The sequence below is a fragment of the Aulonocara sp. 'chitande type north' Nkhata Bay genome, linkage group LG1 (genome assembly GCF_057382095.1).
Source record: "Aulonocara sp. 'chitande type north' Nkhata Bay isolate Kocher_YH1m ecotype deep benthic linkage group LG1, A_spYH_male_GT1.1, whole genome shotgun sequence".
In the NCBI taxonomy this organism is placed as follows: domain Eukaryota; kingdom Metazoa; phylum Chordata; class Actinopteri; order Cichliformes; family Cichlidae; genus Aulonocara; species Aulonocara sp. 'chitande type north' Nkhata Bay.
In genome coordinates this window covers 38,684,420-38,699,053 of record NC_141344.1, presented here as the reverse complement: position 1 = coordinate 38,699,053, position 14,634 = coordinate 38,684,420, and the positions used below count along the sequence as shown (strand labels likewise).

Here is a 14,634-nt window from a genome sequence, read left to right as displayed (position 1 = left end):
AAAGGTCCCAAGAAGGCAGGAAGGTTAAATCACCAGTTAATCTAACTCCACTAACTGAAAGCCAGGAGAGAACCCATGCAAACACCGGGAGAACATGCAAGCTCCACACTGAAAGGCCCCGGCCAGGCGGTTGAGTCTCAGGACCTTCTTGCTGCTGCCCCATCAGTTTAAATTAAACAGTAAACTAACATAAATATGTTTTAAATAAGCACTTGTGAAAATAAATGCAGGAATTGTAAAGTTGTTTAGCTACATTTCAAGGGTAAACAATGCTTTGTGACTCCTAGTTTTGTGTCAGTGTAAGCTAAATATCTTTGCACATTTGGTATAGGGCGTGTAAATATAGTAAATAACTGCATTGGTTCAGGCCAACTATGGCGTTATTTTTGTGCCACTATTCTGAGCGCACGTAAAAAAAAAATTGCAGGTGCAAGTGTTGCATTTTGAGGAGAAATTTATTTTGAGCTTACAAAAGCTGAATTTGAGTGAACAAAATTCATTGCTGCGTGCAAAAAACGTATTTCAGTGTTTGCGCTTATCCATATACACACACAATAGCACCCCCTCTCGCTCAGTTTTTTCATTTGCGCTTGCTCGCAATGTGTTGCTTGCGCTCACAACATTCTCTGCTTCGTACGCTCAACTCTCTGTACACCGTTATAAGTGTGCCACAAAACCAACCAATCACAGACTTGGTTTCAAAAATTCTGATTGGCTCTTACGGTCTCCAATCAGCTCGCTAGCTACTGCTTTCCGGACACCGGAAACACTGTCCACTCAGCCTCGCTTCTTGCAGATAGAGGGATTTTTGATTTACTCTGCAGCTAAAGAAGAGATGGCAGAATCAAACAATGGCTCCAATAATACTACACCACAGTATCAGGTGAGTTTAATTTTTTTTGTGTGAATTTAGTAATTTGCTGTCCTTTCTGTTTAATATGCTGTGAAATTGTAGTTACAGATGCAGCTGTAGAGTTTAAGCTAGCCTTATGGGTAATTACCAGCGTAGTTGTCTTACTGAGGCAGTGTATCCTAATCATGTTTTTTAGGGTAATGGTGCAGTTGAGTCAGCAGTAAGAAATCTGGTGTCTTTGCTGCTTAACAACATATCCACAAATCCTTCAGGGAGGCCAACAGAGAATGGGCAGCCGGAGCCTAGAAATCTGACTATCCAGCAAGAGATGACAAGGTTTTTGCTTTTTTTGTGTGTTTTTTTTATTTTAACTTTTTGCAATCTTTTCTGTTAAAGTTATTTGGTTTGTGGATTTATCAACATTGATTTTTAAATTAAAATGTGCTATTAAGGACTGATGTCATATTTAATAACTTTATTAAACAATAACCCTTATGTTATGCAACACTGCATTTTTTAAACTCATGCATTTTCATCCCACAGATCATTTCCAGGATATTTCAAATCACACTTGAGCCGTGGTAAAAAGAGATGTTTAACATCTACTAAGCAGCTTGTTAAGGCAGGCAGTAAGACCACAGGCCTCAGTTTTTATTTGCTGTCAAAAAACACATCCTACACACCTTTGCCAGCTGAGGAGCTTGAACTCCTACAAGCTGGCATGGGGAGACAAACAGTGTCTCTTCCAGAAGATGGTGACCATGCAGAGGTAAGTTTGTGTAGTCAGTATTAAAATCAGTCATTGGCAGACGCATTTAGCCTGAATCATATGCCACAGTCCATTTAGTGTTCCATTCTGCTTAACGGTGTTTTTAACTAAGATTTCTAGACTTCTGGAAGAAACCTTTCCAAAAATGGAATATCTTTGTGGAGGATGGCTCTTACATAAGGCAACAGGTTTGTTGTTAATTCAGTTTTTATGTATTTTTTTGGCATTCTTGCGTGCTCATACTGCATTATGATTATGTAGTTGATACTTTTGCTGCTTGATTGTTTATGCTATTTTTCTGTCAATAAAGGTGGCAGTGGTCGACGAAAGCTCACTGTAATTCCACCTGAAACAGAAGGATATTCTGTCAAAACACTGAAAGCTGTGTCAGGAGGTGGCAAATCCACTTTTTACATAGTACCTCTTCAGGAAACATTAGACACATCTCCTCTACCTCCCGACTCACAGCACTTTTCAAAGATGCCAAAGAAGATATGTTACCAGTGTAATGAAGTTATGCCTCTGCAGATGCTTGCAGTACACATCAATACGTGCAAAGGAAAATTCTCTCCTGATGAGACTGATGATGAGGTGAGACAATTTTGATGAAATCAAAATGAGCAATTTTGATTAAATAATATAGTATCACAATTACTGTTTTTTGATTCAGCAGGAATCGGAGTTATGCATTGTGAAAAGCAAATGCAAGGTAAACCTAGCACATTACTAAAAACCATAGTAACTACAATGAATTTTGTATCGGTAATGATCTTTTTCCCACTATGCCTAACATGTACCCATTTTTGGAATTGTAGGTTATTTGTCCAATATGCACTAAGGATTTTCCTGAAGATGAGATCACAGTCCATGCGAGTCTGTGTGGGGATAGGTAATCTTTTTTCAGCCGTTTATGAAAAAATGTTAATCAGTAACAGTCCACGCAAACATATGTATTTTTATTTTTATTTTTTTAAACTTTGTTTTGTCATCAGCTTTCAATGCATGGTGCCTGAAGAAAATGACCAAACTACAGGGACACCAGCTCAAACTTCAGTATGCACAACAGACAGGTACTTTTTGCTCTATTATAATTCATATACACACTATTCTGCAGAACCATTTGTTAAAATTATGTGTAAGATCTTTTACACAATACCTGGGGTTTAATTTCATATAAAACATTTTATGATCACACTACTTTAAATTATTGTTAAAGGTTGTTGCACAGAACATGCTGCAATAATTTCTAATCACGTTTAATGTGGTAGCCTCTTTTAATCTAAAGATGATTATTTTTCTTTGAGAGCTTAGGATGTTTTCTACCCTGTTTTTGTTAAGCGTGGAAGATGTATTGCGTTGCCTTGAACAACAAGTCGACACCACAACAGAATTTAAGTTGTGTGTGGACAGAGAAGACCTTCCAGACAGAGGCATTCTCCAGTGGCAGAGAAAAAAAGCTGCATCTCCCACCAGTGTTCTTAGGGTGGTTTTCATTGGAGAGGCAGGCGTGGATACAGGAGCACTTAGGAAAGAGTTTTTGAGTGGTGAGTTGCCTATTACCTGTTTTGTCCTAGTGTCAATAAATAATGGATAACTTAAAAATGCGGATATTTTTTGTATGAAAGACATGATTTCAGGTATTGAAAGCAGATTCTTTGAAGGACTTGAGAACAAGGGCAAAAACCCCAAGTATTCTCTGACCGATCTTGATAATGAAAACTTCAGGTTGGTTACATACGAGCTTTGTGTATTACATTTAATACGCATCCGATATTTTTGTAAATGTTACCTGAAAATGAATTATAATCATTTGTCTACACAGAACTGTTGGTGAAATAATTGCAGTCAGCCTCGCCCAAGGAGGCCCATCTCCTGCCTTTTTCAAAGAATGGTGCTACAATTTCCTCTGCTCAGGAGAGGTTGATTTCAGCTGTCTGTCTAAGGAGGATGTTGCAGATGTGGAATCTTCCCTGCTCATCCGCAAAGTGAGCACCTGGTTTAGCTCTGGCACATGATATATTATGAGTATGGTGTTTTTAAACACTTTTAACCTTCTGTATTTCCTCTTTCACATTATACATTTCCAGGTTGAAGATGCAGCAGACATACAGTCTCTGATGATGTGGGCTGATGAAATTGTCAGCTGTGGATACACAAACCAGATAAAGATGGATAGTAAGGAAAGCATGATCCGGTAAGGGAGAAAAAATCAGAGAGATCATTAACCCCCCCCCCCCCCCCCCCCCCCCCCCCCCCATCCCCAACTAGTTTTTCATTTTGTTTTTTTTTTGTTTGTTTTTTTTTAAGTGCTATTGTCTTACACTCTACAACAAGACTGATTCCAATGCTACAGCAGCTCCGAAAGGGCATGGAACTGTATGGTCTTGTGAACCTGATGGCTGTAAATCCTGAAGCTTTCCACAGTTTGTTTGTTCCTGGGAAAATCCTCAAAGTAAGTATTAACATAGCAGCTTCAGTCTGATCCAAAGACAGTCCACTTATCTGTACTGTAGTTATCCTGTATTTATTTATTAGTTTTGAATGAACAATATAGCTATAATATAATCTACTTTATTTCCTTATTAACAGCCAGACGCTGATTTCATTATGATGAGCTGCCAACCACATTTCAGTGAAAAAGGGACATCTAGGGAGAGAACTGAGAGGAAGATCATAATTTTTTTGCAAGATTTCTTGCAGGAGATTGAAGTATCAGGTACTATATAGTATTAGCTGTATATACCTATAGTATTGTATATATACCGTATGCATCCGTTAAATATTTTTGCTTTAACATGCAGGGCACTAGAAAGTATTCTTAGTTGTTAATTTAAAACATTGTAATCCAGATTGCTTTTTATTTAGAAAAGACTTCAGAAACATTTTCAAACATCACAGATGGAAACACAGGTGGCGAAAAATCAGAGTCTCTTGCTGTCCACCATGTGCTCCAGTGGATGACCGGCCAGTCCCATGTTCCCATCCTTCCTGATGAAAAGAGACATTTCAAAATAACATGCAAGTTTGACCATGAATGTAAGGAGCGGCTGGGAGATCACTCCATTTGTTACCCAGTTGTGAGTGCATGCACTTGTACTGTGACTTTTCCAGTGCAGCATCTGGACACTTACACAGTGTTTAAAACCATAATGAGTGCAGCAGTTAAATATGGTGGTGGATTCCACAGAGTTTAACACATTGTTGTCTTGTAATTTGGAAACTAAATGAGTAAAAATGTTTGTAAACATTAGCTGTTAAGATGTTCGTAGCCGTTTCATGAAAATGACAAGACTTCAAAACTTTGTGTAGGGTCCTACGTTGATAGATAATAAGCAAGTGCTTTGTTTGCTTGTCTACTTGTAATCTGAATGTTTTAGCAAAGAAATCCAGTATTTGAGAACTTAAAAGAACGTTGACTTTCACGTCCATGTTAAGTGTCACTGTTGGTTTGACACCTGTAGCAAGAATTGTATGTACAGGTCACGACCGTGTGACTCAGAATGTTCCAAGGGATTAATAGTTCTCTGAAGCCCCTCCAGGGTTTCCTCATCCAGTGGGCATTCAACTTCAGGAACCACAACTGTGCTGTTAGATTCTTCTTGCAGTACAGCACTCTCCCAGTCAATGCCTGGATCCCGAAGCTCCTTCAAATCCACAAACATATATAATGGTCATTATTCCAGAATAGGTACTTTTGGGAGGAATGTTATTTTGTGTAAGCATTTTTTCCATTAAAATACAACAATTTAAAAAGAATGCCTTTGTTTTCATGTTCTTCTTACTGTAATTTAGATTAGTGGTAATTGATAAGCAAGAATGTATAAAATCACCAGAAGCATCTCCCAGATGTGCTACAAGTGTTTTAATTTGTTAATTTCAGAAGAGCAGAGTTAACTGCTAACTAAAATTTTGAAATTCAACATTTAAATAAATTAAAAAAAAAAAAAAAAATCAGATTATGAGCTGGTACCTCAAGTCTCTCGCCCTCGTCCAGCTCTTGTAGATGTCCCATACACCAGAGCTGTTCAGGAGTGAGACCACCTTCTGTCCTGAGGGGATGATTATTCCATCCTCCAACAAAGGTGACAAGATCTGCTCGGAGTCGAGGGACAAAGATGTAGTGGACACCAAAAAGATGAATGACATCTGAAATGTCAAGCAGGCCATCCTCCTCGAGTGAGTGAAGAATATCATGGTACTTGCTAGTGACTGCAATCCAGACATCACACCAAAGTCGTTCTACTCTGTAAATACATTTGAATTTGGATTTCAGGTATTTCATGCTTCAAATCAATATCAGAACTGCTACAACAATCTACCCATGCAGTCAATAATAATATAAAAAACATCAAAAGACTAACCTCTGATTGTGGACACTCTTTCCAGATATGAAACTCGCTCTCCCTGTTCCTCTTGTGGCAAACATGAAATGTGCAATGTCCAGGTTTTCTACTCCTTGATCTGCCCTAACCCTATGATAAAAATACATTTTTAAGGAATTTTTAAAGTTTTCTTTAATGATACTTGTTGCTAGCATATAAATTAAATCAGGGCATAAAACCTTGATGGCAAGCCGTGAAGCTGGGCTGATCTCAGGAAAAATGAGAATGCAGTTTTTGCCCTGTTGTTAGTTGCTGCATCCAAGTACAGGACCTGCAGTAAAAACAAATGGAAAATTAAAGATCTGGTTTCAGATCATGTATAGTTTTTCAGTTAATAATGCAGTTTCATAATAAGTGTTCAAGGAATATTGTACGGTTCTATGTTCATAACCATAATTCAAAGCTTGAGTAGTCTATACATCAATATTGGTAGTACTTATCAAAAAAATGAAAATGGCCTTTTAGTTTAACCTTTTTTGGTAAAGAACTGATTAGAAATTTAAAAAAATAATAATTGCAAATCGTCCACTATGTTGGCTTGCTGAATAATTGATGTTCATAAAAAAACAACCTAATAAAGCTCTCATTTCAAAACTACCAAATATTCTACATAACAGTTACACTTTTACCTTCCTTGAGTAGCCATCCACTCCACCAAAGATCACAACATTGTACCTGTTTCAGAGGGAAAACAATCTCACTAAGGCTTGATTTGCAGAACATGTAAGACATTGAAAATACATTTTTCAGTATGCACACTTGCCACTGACTTAAACTGGACACTTGTCAGGTGTGCTGAAAATAATACCAACATTTTTATATGTTTATAAGTTCAATGAGACTAAATATTTTAGTTCTCTTGTCATGATTTTTTTTAAGTTTTCTGGAGCACTTAACATATTATGTGTTGATAGGCTTGTTATCATGGAAAATATCGATATACAAAGTGTAAATAATTGCTCAAGAAAATTTACAATTAACAATATTGCTGGTTTTGTTACACATCCTGTATTCCTTTTACTTAATATTACTCTATCAAGTGCTTTTTAAAATATTATAAATACACTGAAAGACCTATCAGATAAGGTTGATTAAAGCAGATTTAAAGTATAACGTGCATCTTTCTGCCCAACTTGTGTTAGAGCTATATAAGTGGGTATTTTACCTTATTAGCTTGTGATTTGTGTCTATGTGGACCAGGGAGAGAGGGCCTCGCACCGAGTAGCTTCTTCGCACAACACAGCCTAGTTCTGTGATCCGTTTGAAGATCCCTACAGCATCAACTCGATGCATGGAGGCCATCATTCTCCACCACTGAACACGGAGACCCATAGAAACCAAATGTCCTTGAACCATTCGATAGCCAGCATTTGGCATCTGATTTTTGATAGCCGATATGATGTTGTCCAGCTCTTGGTCATTCATTGTGCTGTATGTTCCTCTCACAGACAAGTCAAATTCTTGCATCCTCCTGTAGATTGTTCTTCTTGAAACACCAAGACATTTAGCAATGCAGCTGACTGGCAGCTGAATGTCCAACAAATTCTTGAGTCTTTCTCTCTCTAGTACGATTTTGGGGTGGCCAGGTCCCAGACCAACTTCTGTTTCCAGTTCAATAATGGCCACAGAGCTGATGTTAATTTCACACTGAACCAGATGATGAACGTTTTGTAGAGCCTCTGTAATCTCTGACAGACCGCCTATTTGCTGAGAGAAAGATTCAAACAGAACAAGCTCATGACGAGTCAAGAACTCCAAATAATCCAGATTTAGTGGTTGTTGGTTTAAAGCAGCTTCCAGTTTAGAGAGGAGTCTATGCATCATTTGCTGTCTCAGTATGTCCTGTTAAAAGCAGCAAGGAACATGGACAAGTACAATGAAATGATGTATCTCAGACAAAAATAAACAACCCATAAAACAAACTACATGAGGTACATCATTTTTCAAGTTTGCATAGTTTGCAAATTAGCTAACGTCAGTTATCAAGCGAATAATAATTAACAAAATGATTTTATATTACTTACATGTGGCCGGGACATGCTCTTTTCGTGCTGCTATTCAGTATTCGACGACATAAAAGAGAGCTACTCAAGTATAATTTGGAAAAATTAGTCAGTTGGCATGGTTGTATGATGCAACTACATTCTACTACACCAACAATAGTCTCAAAAAATAATATATTTTAAAATAAAATGATTAAAGATATTATCCGCAAATTGGGGTTTAAGAGATTTTAGCTGGATTTAGCTACATTTCGGACAGTGTTTCCGGAAAGCAGTAGCTGTCACGGACCCGGTTCCGGGGACTCGGGGTTCGTGAACAGTGTGGACCTTTATTGTTATTAGTGTATTGGATGTATGTTTGCTGCACTGTGCTCTTGTGTTCCATGCTGGTGTGTGTGTGTGTGTGTGTGTGTGTGTGTGTGTGTGTGAGGCTGGAGGATGAAGGACAGCCACCTGCAGGCCTGATGGGTGTGGCCCTGCCAGCTGCTGGTCACGCCTAGCTTACCACACACCTGCTTCTGATCAGGATCGTCGGGGGAGCTACTTAACAGAGCGATGGAGCTTCCTCCGGCGCAGGATCGTTGAGTTAGACTCCATGTCAGTGTTTGTAGTGCTGGTCAGTGTATGCCTGCTGGAGTTGGTGCCATAACGGCTGTGTCTGTGTTTTTTCCTCAGGAGAGTGGAACACAGGACTGCAAGACACACGGGGTGTGTGAAGGCACAGGGGCAGAGAGCACGGGATACCAGCACTTGGGAGAAGACACGTCACGGGAGTCGAGGGAGCACTTTTGGAGATTCAATGTGTGGTGTACATTTACCTCACTGTAAATAAACCCACTGTTCATTTCATTAAGTCCAGCGTTTGGGTCCTTTCTCCAACATCCCCCACGGTCTGCCCCCCAGACCGTGACAGTAGCTAGCGAGCTGATTGGAGACCGTAAGAGCCAATCAGAATTTTTGAAACCAAGTCTGTGATTGGTTGGTTTTGTGGCACACTTATAACGGTGTACAGAGAGTTGAGCGTACGAAGCAGAGAATGTTGTGAGCGCAAGCAACACATTGCGAGCAAGCGCAAATGAAAAAACTGAGCGAGAGGGGGTGCTATTGTGTGTGTATATGGATAAGCGCAAACACTGAAATACGTTTTTTGCACGCAGCAATGAATTTTGTTCACTCAAATTCAGCTTTTGTAAGCTCAAAATAAATTTCTCCTCAAAATGCAACACTTGCACCTGCAATTTTTTTTTACGTGCGCTCAGAATAGTGGCACAAAAATAACGCCATAGCCAACTGGTTTGAGAGGCATGTCCACTAACCACTTTGGAAGACAACGTGTTAAAAGCTTCTGAAATGGTCACACTGTAAGGTGAAGTGAAAAGCCTCCCTCCAAATAGCAGGGTGAGACACATAATCACTTAAATGTGTGGATGATGGCACCCATTTTGAGAAACGTCTCTCTAAAAGCCATCTTACGTATGAAAGAGAGCGAGAGGAAGAAGTTCAAATGACACATCTGAGCGGATGATCTGATATCGTCGTGTTGGTGTTGTTCCCAGACCATCATGAGAATGTTGTTCCAGGTTCAACATTGCAAGTGACCAATCACATTGTTGTGACGTTATTCTTTTGCGCGCCAGGCCCATTCGTGCATTTATGAAATTCCAATGTTGCAAGGACAATATCAATTCTGCTTACTGTTTATTAAAGGGTTACGGTTAGGGTTAGGGTCAGGGTCAGGGTCCGTTGATCGGCGGACAGAGGCGGTTTCACGCAGCTTTAGTACAGTTTTTTGTTTTACGCCGGTTTTTCCCGAAGTCGAAAAGGTATGACGTCACAACATTCTGATTGGTCACTTGCAATGTTGATCCTGGAACAACATTTAGTATGATGATCTGGGAACAACACCAACACGACGATATCAGATCAACCCATCTGAGCAGTCGCTGCCTGGACTGAGTGTTAAAAAATGGCCTGCATTTGTATAGCGCTTTTCTCAGTCCCTAAGAACCCCAAAGCGCTTTACACTATATTCAGTCATCCACCCATTCACACAAACATTCACACACTGGCAATGGCAAGCTACATTGTAGCCACAGCTGCCCTGGGGCGCACTGACAGAGGCGAGGCTGCCGGACACTGGCGCCACCGGGCCTTCTGACCACCACCAAGAGGGAAACATGGGGTTAGTAGTCGTCCCAGCTCCATCGGAAAAATGTGTGGACCACTACTGCTCCACCCAGCGGGGTGTTCTGATGAGTCTCCCAATCCTGTCACTGGTTTTTGTGCAGACACCATAAATTTCCACACACACTGGTATCATTGATGCATGCTTTTGCTTTCCAATAAGCCCACATTCATTAGCAAGGACACAAAACCTCCAGATTGGAATGCTATATTCAGTCTGTACATAGACTACTGTGTCTATAATGCGTTGGGTGTTTGCAACAGGTGTTATTTTACCATAACTGCTAATTGAAGTTTAGCTGTTGTGTGGTGCACGGCAATTAAAAACCAACAATGTTTCTGGCTGCGTGCACACACACACTGTGTCTGCCGCTCAGCGACAGCTCCTATGTGTGAGCAGACTGAAAATATGCGACTTGTTAGTCTTCACTGCTGGGGAAGCCTGTATCTGAGAATTAAAGGTGCCAAAAACAAAAAATGCACAATTTATTTTATTTTACTGGTTTAAAACAAAGCAATTAAAACATTTAAATGAACAGAATTAATAACTCGTTAGTTAGCACAGTTGCCTCACTGCAAGAAGGTCCTAGGTTCAAATCCACCACCTGCCCAGGGCCTATCTGTGTGGAGCTGTTCTCCTCGCGTGTGTGTGGGTGCTCCAGCTTCCTCCCACAGTCCACAGACATGCAGTTAGTGGGGTTAGGTTAACTGGTGAAAAATCCCCATAGGCATGAATAGTCGTCTGTATCTGTGTTAGTCCTGTCGCAGATTGGTGATTCTTGCTCTATGGCAGATGGAATAGTTTCCAGCTCCCCCACAAACCTGAATTGGATAAGTGGAAGAGAACAGAGGGATGGATAATAGCTGTGGTTTATGTCAAACTTCTTTTTTTATGTAGCCTGCTGTTGAAGTTTGAAACACAGCTCACATGGAAACCAGTACTGGTGACTAATATGAACCAAGAAGCAACCTGTGGTGCTGAAAAATGTGCCACAAACTGAGCCACGTGAGGCTGGATCAAATTAAACCTCACGCGTTAAAATGGGACTGTGATCTTTGTGCAGCCAAACAGCTGTCTAAGTTGTCATATAACCTGTTGGTCATGTGACCGTAGTACATAGCAATTTTCACATACGTACATAGGAACCAGGAGTGTGCTGTGTCAAAGTGCATGATTCTGACACATTTAGGGATTCGGTTTGAGACACAGGGTTATCTGTGTTGTTGTGGAGAGAGCAGGCTCTTCGTTAGCTTTTGTTCTCAGTCCATTTACATCTTTGGGTTTCTCACCTACCAGGCTGTTAATTAAACTGGCATCTCAGCCATACATCAGCTCCTGATTAGACGGGTAAAGAAAAATGCCAACAGACACATACAGCTTGGAAATCAGGACTGAGAATCAGTGGCCTTTTCTATTTCTTTGTGCACATACTTAAACTCCTTTGGGCAGCATGCATCCTACAAGAAACCCACTCTGCAGAATATATTTGAATATTTAATTTATCCTCAGGTGTTGAAAATGTCTCATTAGCTGGTGTTAACAGCACTGTATCATCTATTTATGTGGAGCTAAGTTTGCTACAATTTTATTAATGTGTAAAAAAACAAAAAAAGCAGAGTTTGTTCTGGCAGAGGAACCTTATTACTGTGTCCCGGCCGTGCGGTCAGGGGTGACTGACAGCAGTTTTGGTAAATGGGGCCAGGTTTCAATTAGCTTTGTCCTCAGGGGGGAACAGAAGCTGCTCAGCCACAGCAATGAGCACAGAAACCTGCCAAGACCACTTTTCATCTCTGTAGGTCCAAAGGGAAAAACAAACAACAGTAGAAGTCCTGTGTTTCACTCTCCATTTACTCACTGAGAGACACGCTGCCTGATTCTAGTGTTAGCCACTGAAAAAGCTTGCCTGCACCTCTTAATGGTTTTTACGGAAGTTTTGGTTCAGTTGCTAAAACCTACTTCGCTTCTTAACATCCATCAGCTCATCAGACACCGGTTAGGGTTAGGTTAACATCAGGGTTCTTATAGCAGAAGGTCAGATGCTGTAAGAGATTTGGGACAAGGTCAAAATGGAACTTAACCATAACTGTTGAATGTTAAGGCCTCACCGATCCTAAATAGGATCCTTGTTATTGTTGATCACTGGCACTCGTGATAGTTTCTGTTTATTTCCAAATAGATTTGGGAATTCAGTGTTCACTGGTCTGAAAAGAATCGCATCGTTCTGATGTAAAGTTTGATCATAAACGTCATACAGTACAAATAAAATAAGAATACTACAATAGGCTACTGAAAGTCACTGCAGATGTATGTTTCAACGTAAGGAACCATCATTTGAAATATTTGATATATAGTATCCAAAAACGTAATTTATGCAAAAAGTAATTGATGCCCGATGACCCCGGATTGTACGAATAACATTTTATGTCTTCAGCTGGACCGAGGATAACAACGACCCTTAGCCTTAGTATGTCATCTGTCCGGTGAAGTTGTCTAACACTATCAAACCTGTAAACGTTCCAGGGTGGAATGGAGGGAGTCATTTTGCCGATGACAAACAGTTATATCTCTTCTGCAGGCCTGATTCCTCCCTCCCACCTTCTTTTCTTACAGAATGCATATCAGAATTAATTAATCCTGGTTCAGCTCTCATTTTCTTAATTCAGATTCAGATTCAGAAGACTTTATTTATCCCCAAGGGGCAATTAAGAGACTGACCTTACTGACCGTACTGAGTGACATATGTGACCGTAATGCATACGGTCACATATGTCACTCAAAGATCACATTGGGGAGACAGGTCAGATTAGGTAGCTGGCCGGTCAGCCGCACGAGCAGCGACCCGGAACCGAACCACAATGGAAAATGCACAACATGAGGAAAGACGAGGAGAAAAAAGAACTCCCCCCAGACTGAGCTCCAACAGGGAGATCAGTTTGAGAACAGAAAAAAACACCTCAGCACATGAATCATCACATCTCACAACATGGAAGACATAAGCTTCGAAGCGTTTGGGGGGGTGAGTGTAGGTCTGTGTCAGTGTGTGTGTGTGTGTGTGTGTGTGTGTGTGTGTGTGTGTATGTGTGTGTGTGTGTGTGTGTGTGTGTGTGTTCCGTGTCGAGAGAAAGTGTCCCTTCACCCGGTTAAGCAAAAGTCAACAATCTTCGGTCGACGCGGGTGGCCTTGAATGAGGAGGGAGAGAGTCACAACAAACAGTCTCCCACTGTTTGTTGGGAGAGTTTTGTTATTCCCGTCAGCTTTTGCTTTGAGCATCCAGCTGGCGCCAGGTGAGCCGCATGAGATGAAGATGGTAGTTGTTTTGGTTAGTGTGAACAAACTGCATCCAATTTTACAGTTGGTCTAACGTCCGTCACTGGTCACCAGGTCTCTCAATTCCCGTTGTTCTTCTCCAAGAGCTTATCCATATTGCGTTAAAAAAAACACAGTCTGAGTACTCACAGTCCTGCCCATCGTCTATCATGACGGCCAGCCTTGTGGGATTTTAAACAGCTGTAGCCGCTTCTTGTTCTTCGATAAGCCAGGTCCGAGCCAGCTCCAATCAGCCAGAACTCTGTTATCATAGTTGGTAGATGTTGTTCAATGTCCTCCATCAAGAGTGTTGCCAGACACACAACGCAACCAACCATCGAGTATCCGGCAGAGAACATCTCTGCAGGACAGTGATGACCTGTTCTACATCCATCAGCCACAGTGCTTGAGTTGTGCCCTACTTTCACTCATCCAAAACTACACACCAGCGTCACTGGGCCACAGATGCACTGCTAATTGCTTGCCAGAAAACCTCTTTCTGAATGCAGCATATCATTTTCGTATTTTAAACAACTGTGTTTTACAGCTCTGTGTAACTTATCAGGCCAGCTGCAGCAGCTGTGTGCATAAATTTGGATTCTCTTCCCACATTCTCTGCACCTCCGCAACACCTTTCAAACCTACGTACAGTAACCCAAACATTACTTATGCAAACCCTCTTTTTTATTCAGTTCTGTATATTATACTGTGTATGTCTGTTTTGCATTTAAATAAGGGTTATTAAAGATTTCCTGAAACACTTAAACATGCTAACCACAAATGTTTTGTTGCAGAGTGGTGGCGTGCTTTGTGCTCAGAGCTAAGCGAACATGTTTAAGGATAATGAACTGAATGGATAACACTGAAGTTCAGTAATGAAATGCACACTGCAGCAGATGAAACTGTTTTTGTTTGTTTATTTTTCAACTCTTTACTTCTACCATTCTCAGCTATCTGTTGATGTGATTCAGTGATATTACTATAGTAACTAATATCATCCAATTAGCCTGCATCTATTTACTTATGTGTTTATTCTGTAGCACAGGAAGATGAAATGCAAAGGAAACATTTATGATGTTATTCATAGCATATCATCTTACATCATTTACAGAATCAGACAAAACTAGTGGATTGCT

At 40.5% G+C, this 14,634-nt stretch overlaps 2 protein-coding genes across 3 annotated transcripts; one reads left to right on the top strand and one right to left on the bottom strand.

The window, feature by feature from the left end:
- Positions 1-737: 737 nt before the first annotated feature.
- Positions 738-5,324, top strand: LOC147339523 (uncharacterized). 2 transcript variants are annotated; one of them, XM_086295241.1, is made up of 15 exons: positions 738-883; positions 1,050-1,189; positions 1,397-1,622; positions 1,735-1,810; positions 1,933-2,213; positions 2,293-2,331; positions 2,438-2,511; positions 2,615-2,692; positions 2,961-3,166; positions 3,248-3,347; positions 3,445-3,607; positions 3,710-3,816; positions 3,930-4,074; positions 4,212-4,338; positions 4,488-5,324. In XM_086295241.1, the coding sequence occupies exons 1-15, from the start codon at positions 836-838 to the stop codon at positions 4,814-4,816; spliced, it is 2,139 nt and encodes a 712-aa protein (XP_086151367.1). In that variant the 5' UTR covers positions 738-835; the 3' UTR covers positions 4,817-5,324. The 2 variants fall into 2 exon arrangements, with proteins under 2 accessions (XP_086151367.1, XP_086151359.1); XM_086295233.1 differs by lacking the exon at positions 4,488-5,324 and having other exon boundaries at positions 4,212-4,349.
- Positions 4,555-8,151, bottom strand: LOC147339522 (uncharacterized). Its single transcript, XM_086295254.1, has 7 exons — positions 8,029-8,151; positions 7,170-7,846; positions 6,634-6,679; positions 6,184-6,275; positions 5,984-6,094; positions 5,593-5,866; positions 4,555-5,266 (listed from the first exon to the last, which is right to left on the bottom strand). Exons 1-7 carry the CDS (start codon positions 8,041-8,043, stop codon positions 5,060-5,062), a joined length of 1,422 nt encoding a protein of 473 aa, XP_086151380.1. The 5' UTR covers positions 8,044-8,151; the 3' UTR covers positions 4,555-5,059.
- Between the last annotated feature and the right edge of the window lie 6,483 nt (positions 8,152-14,634).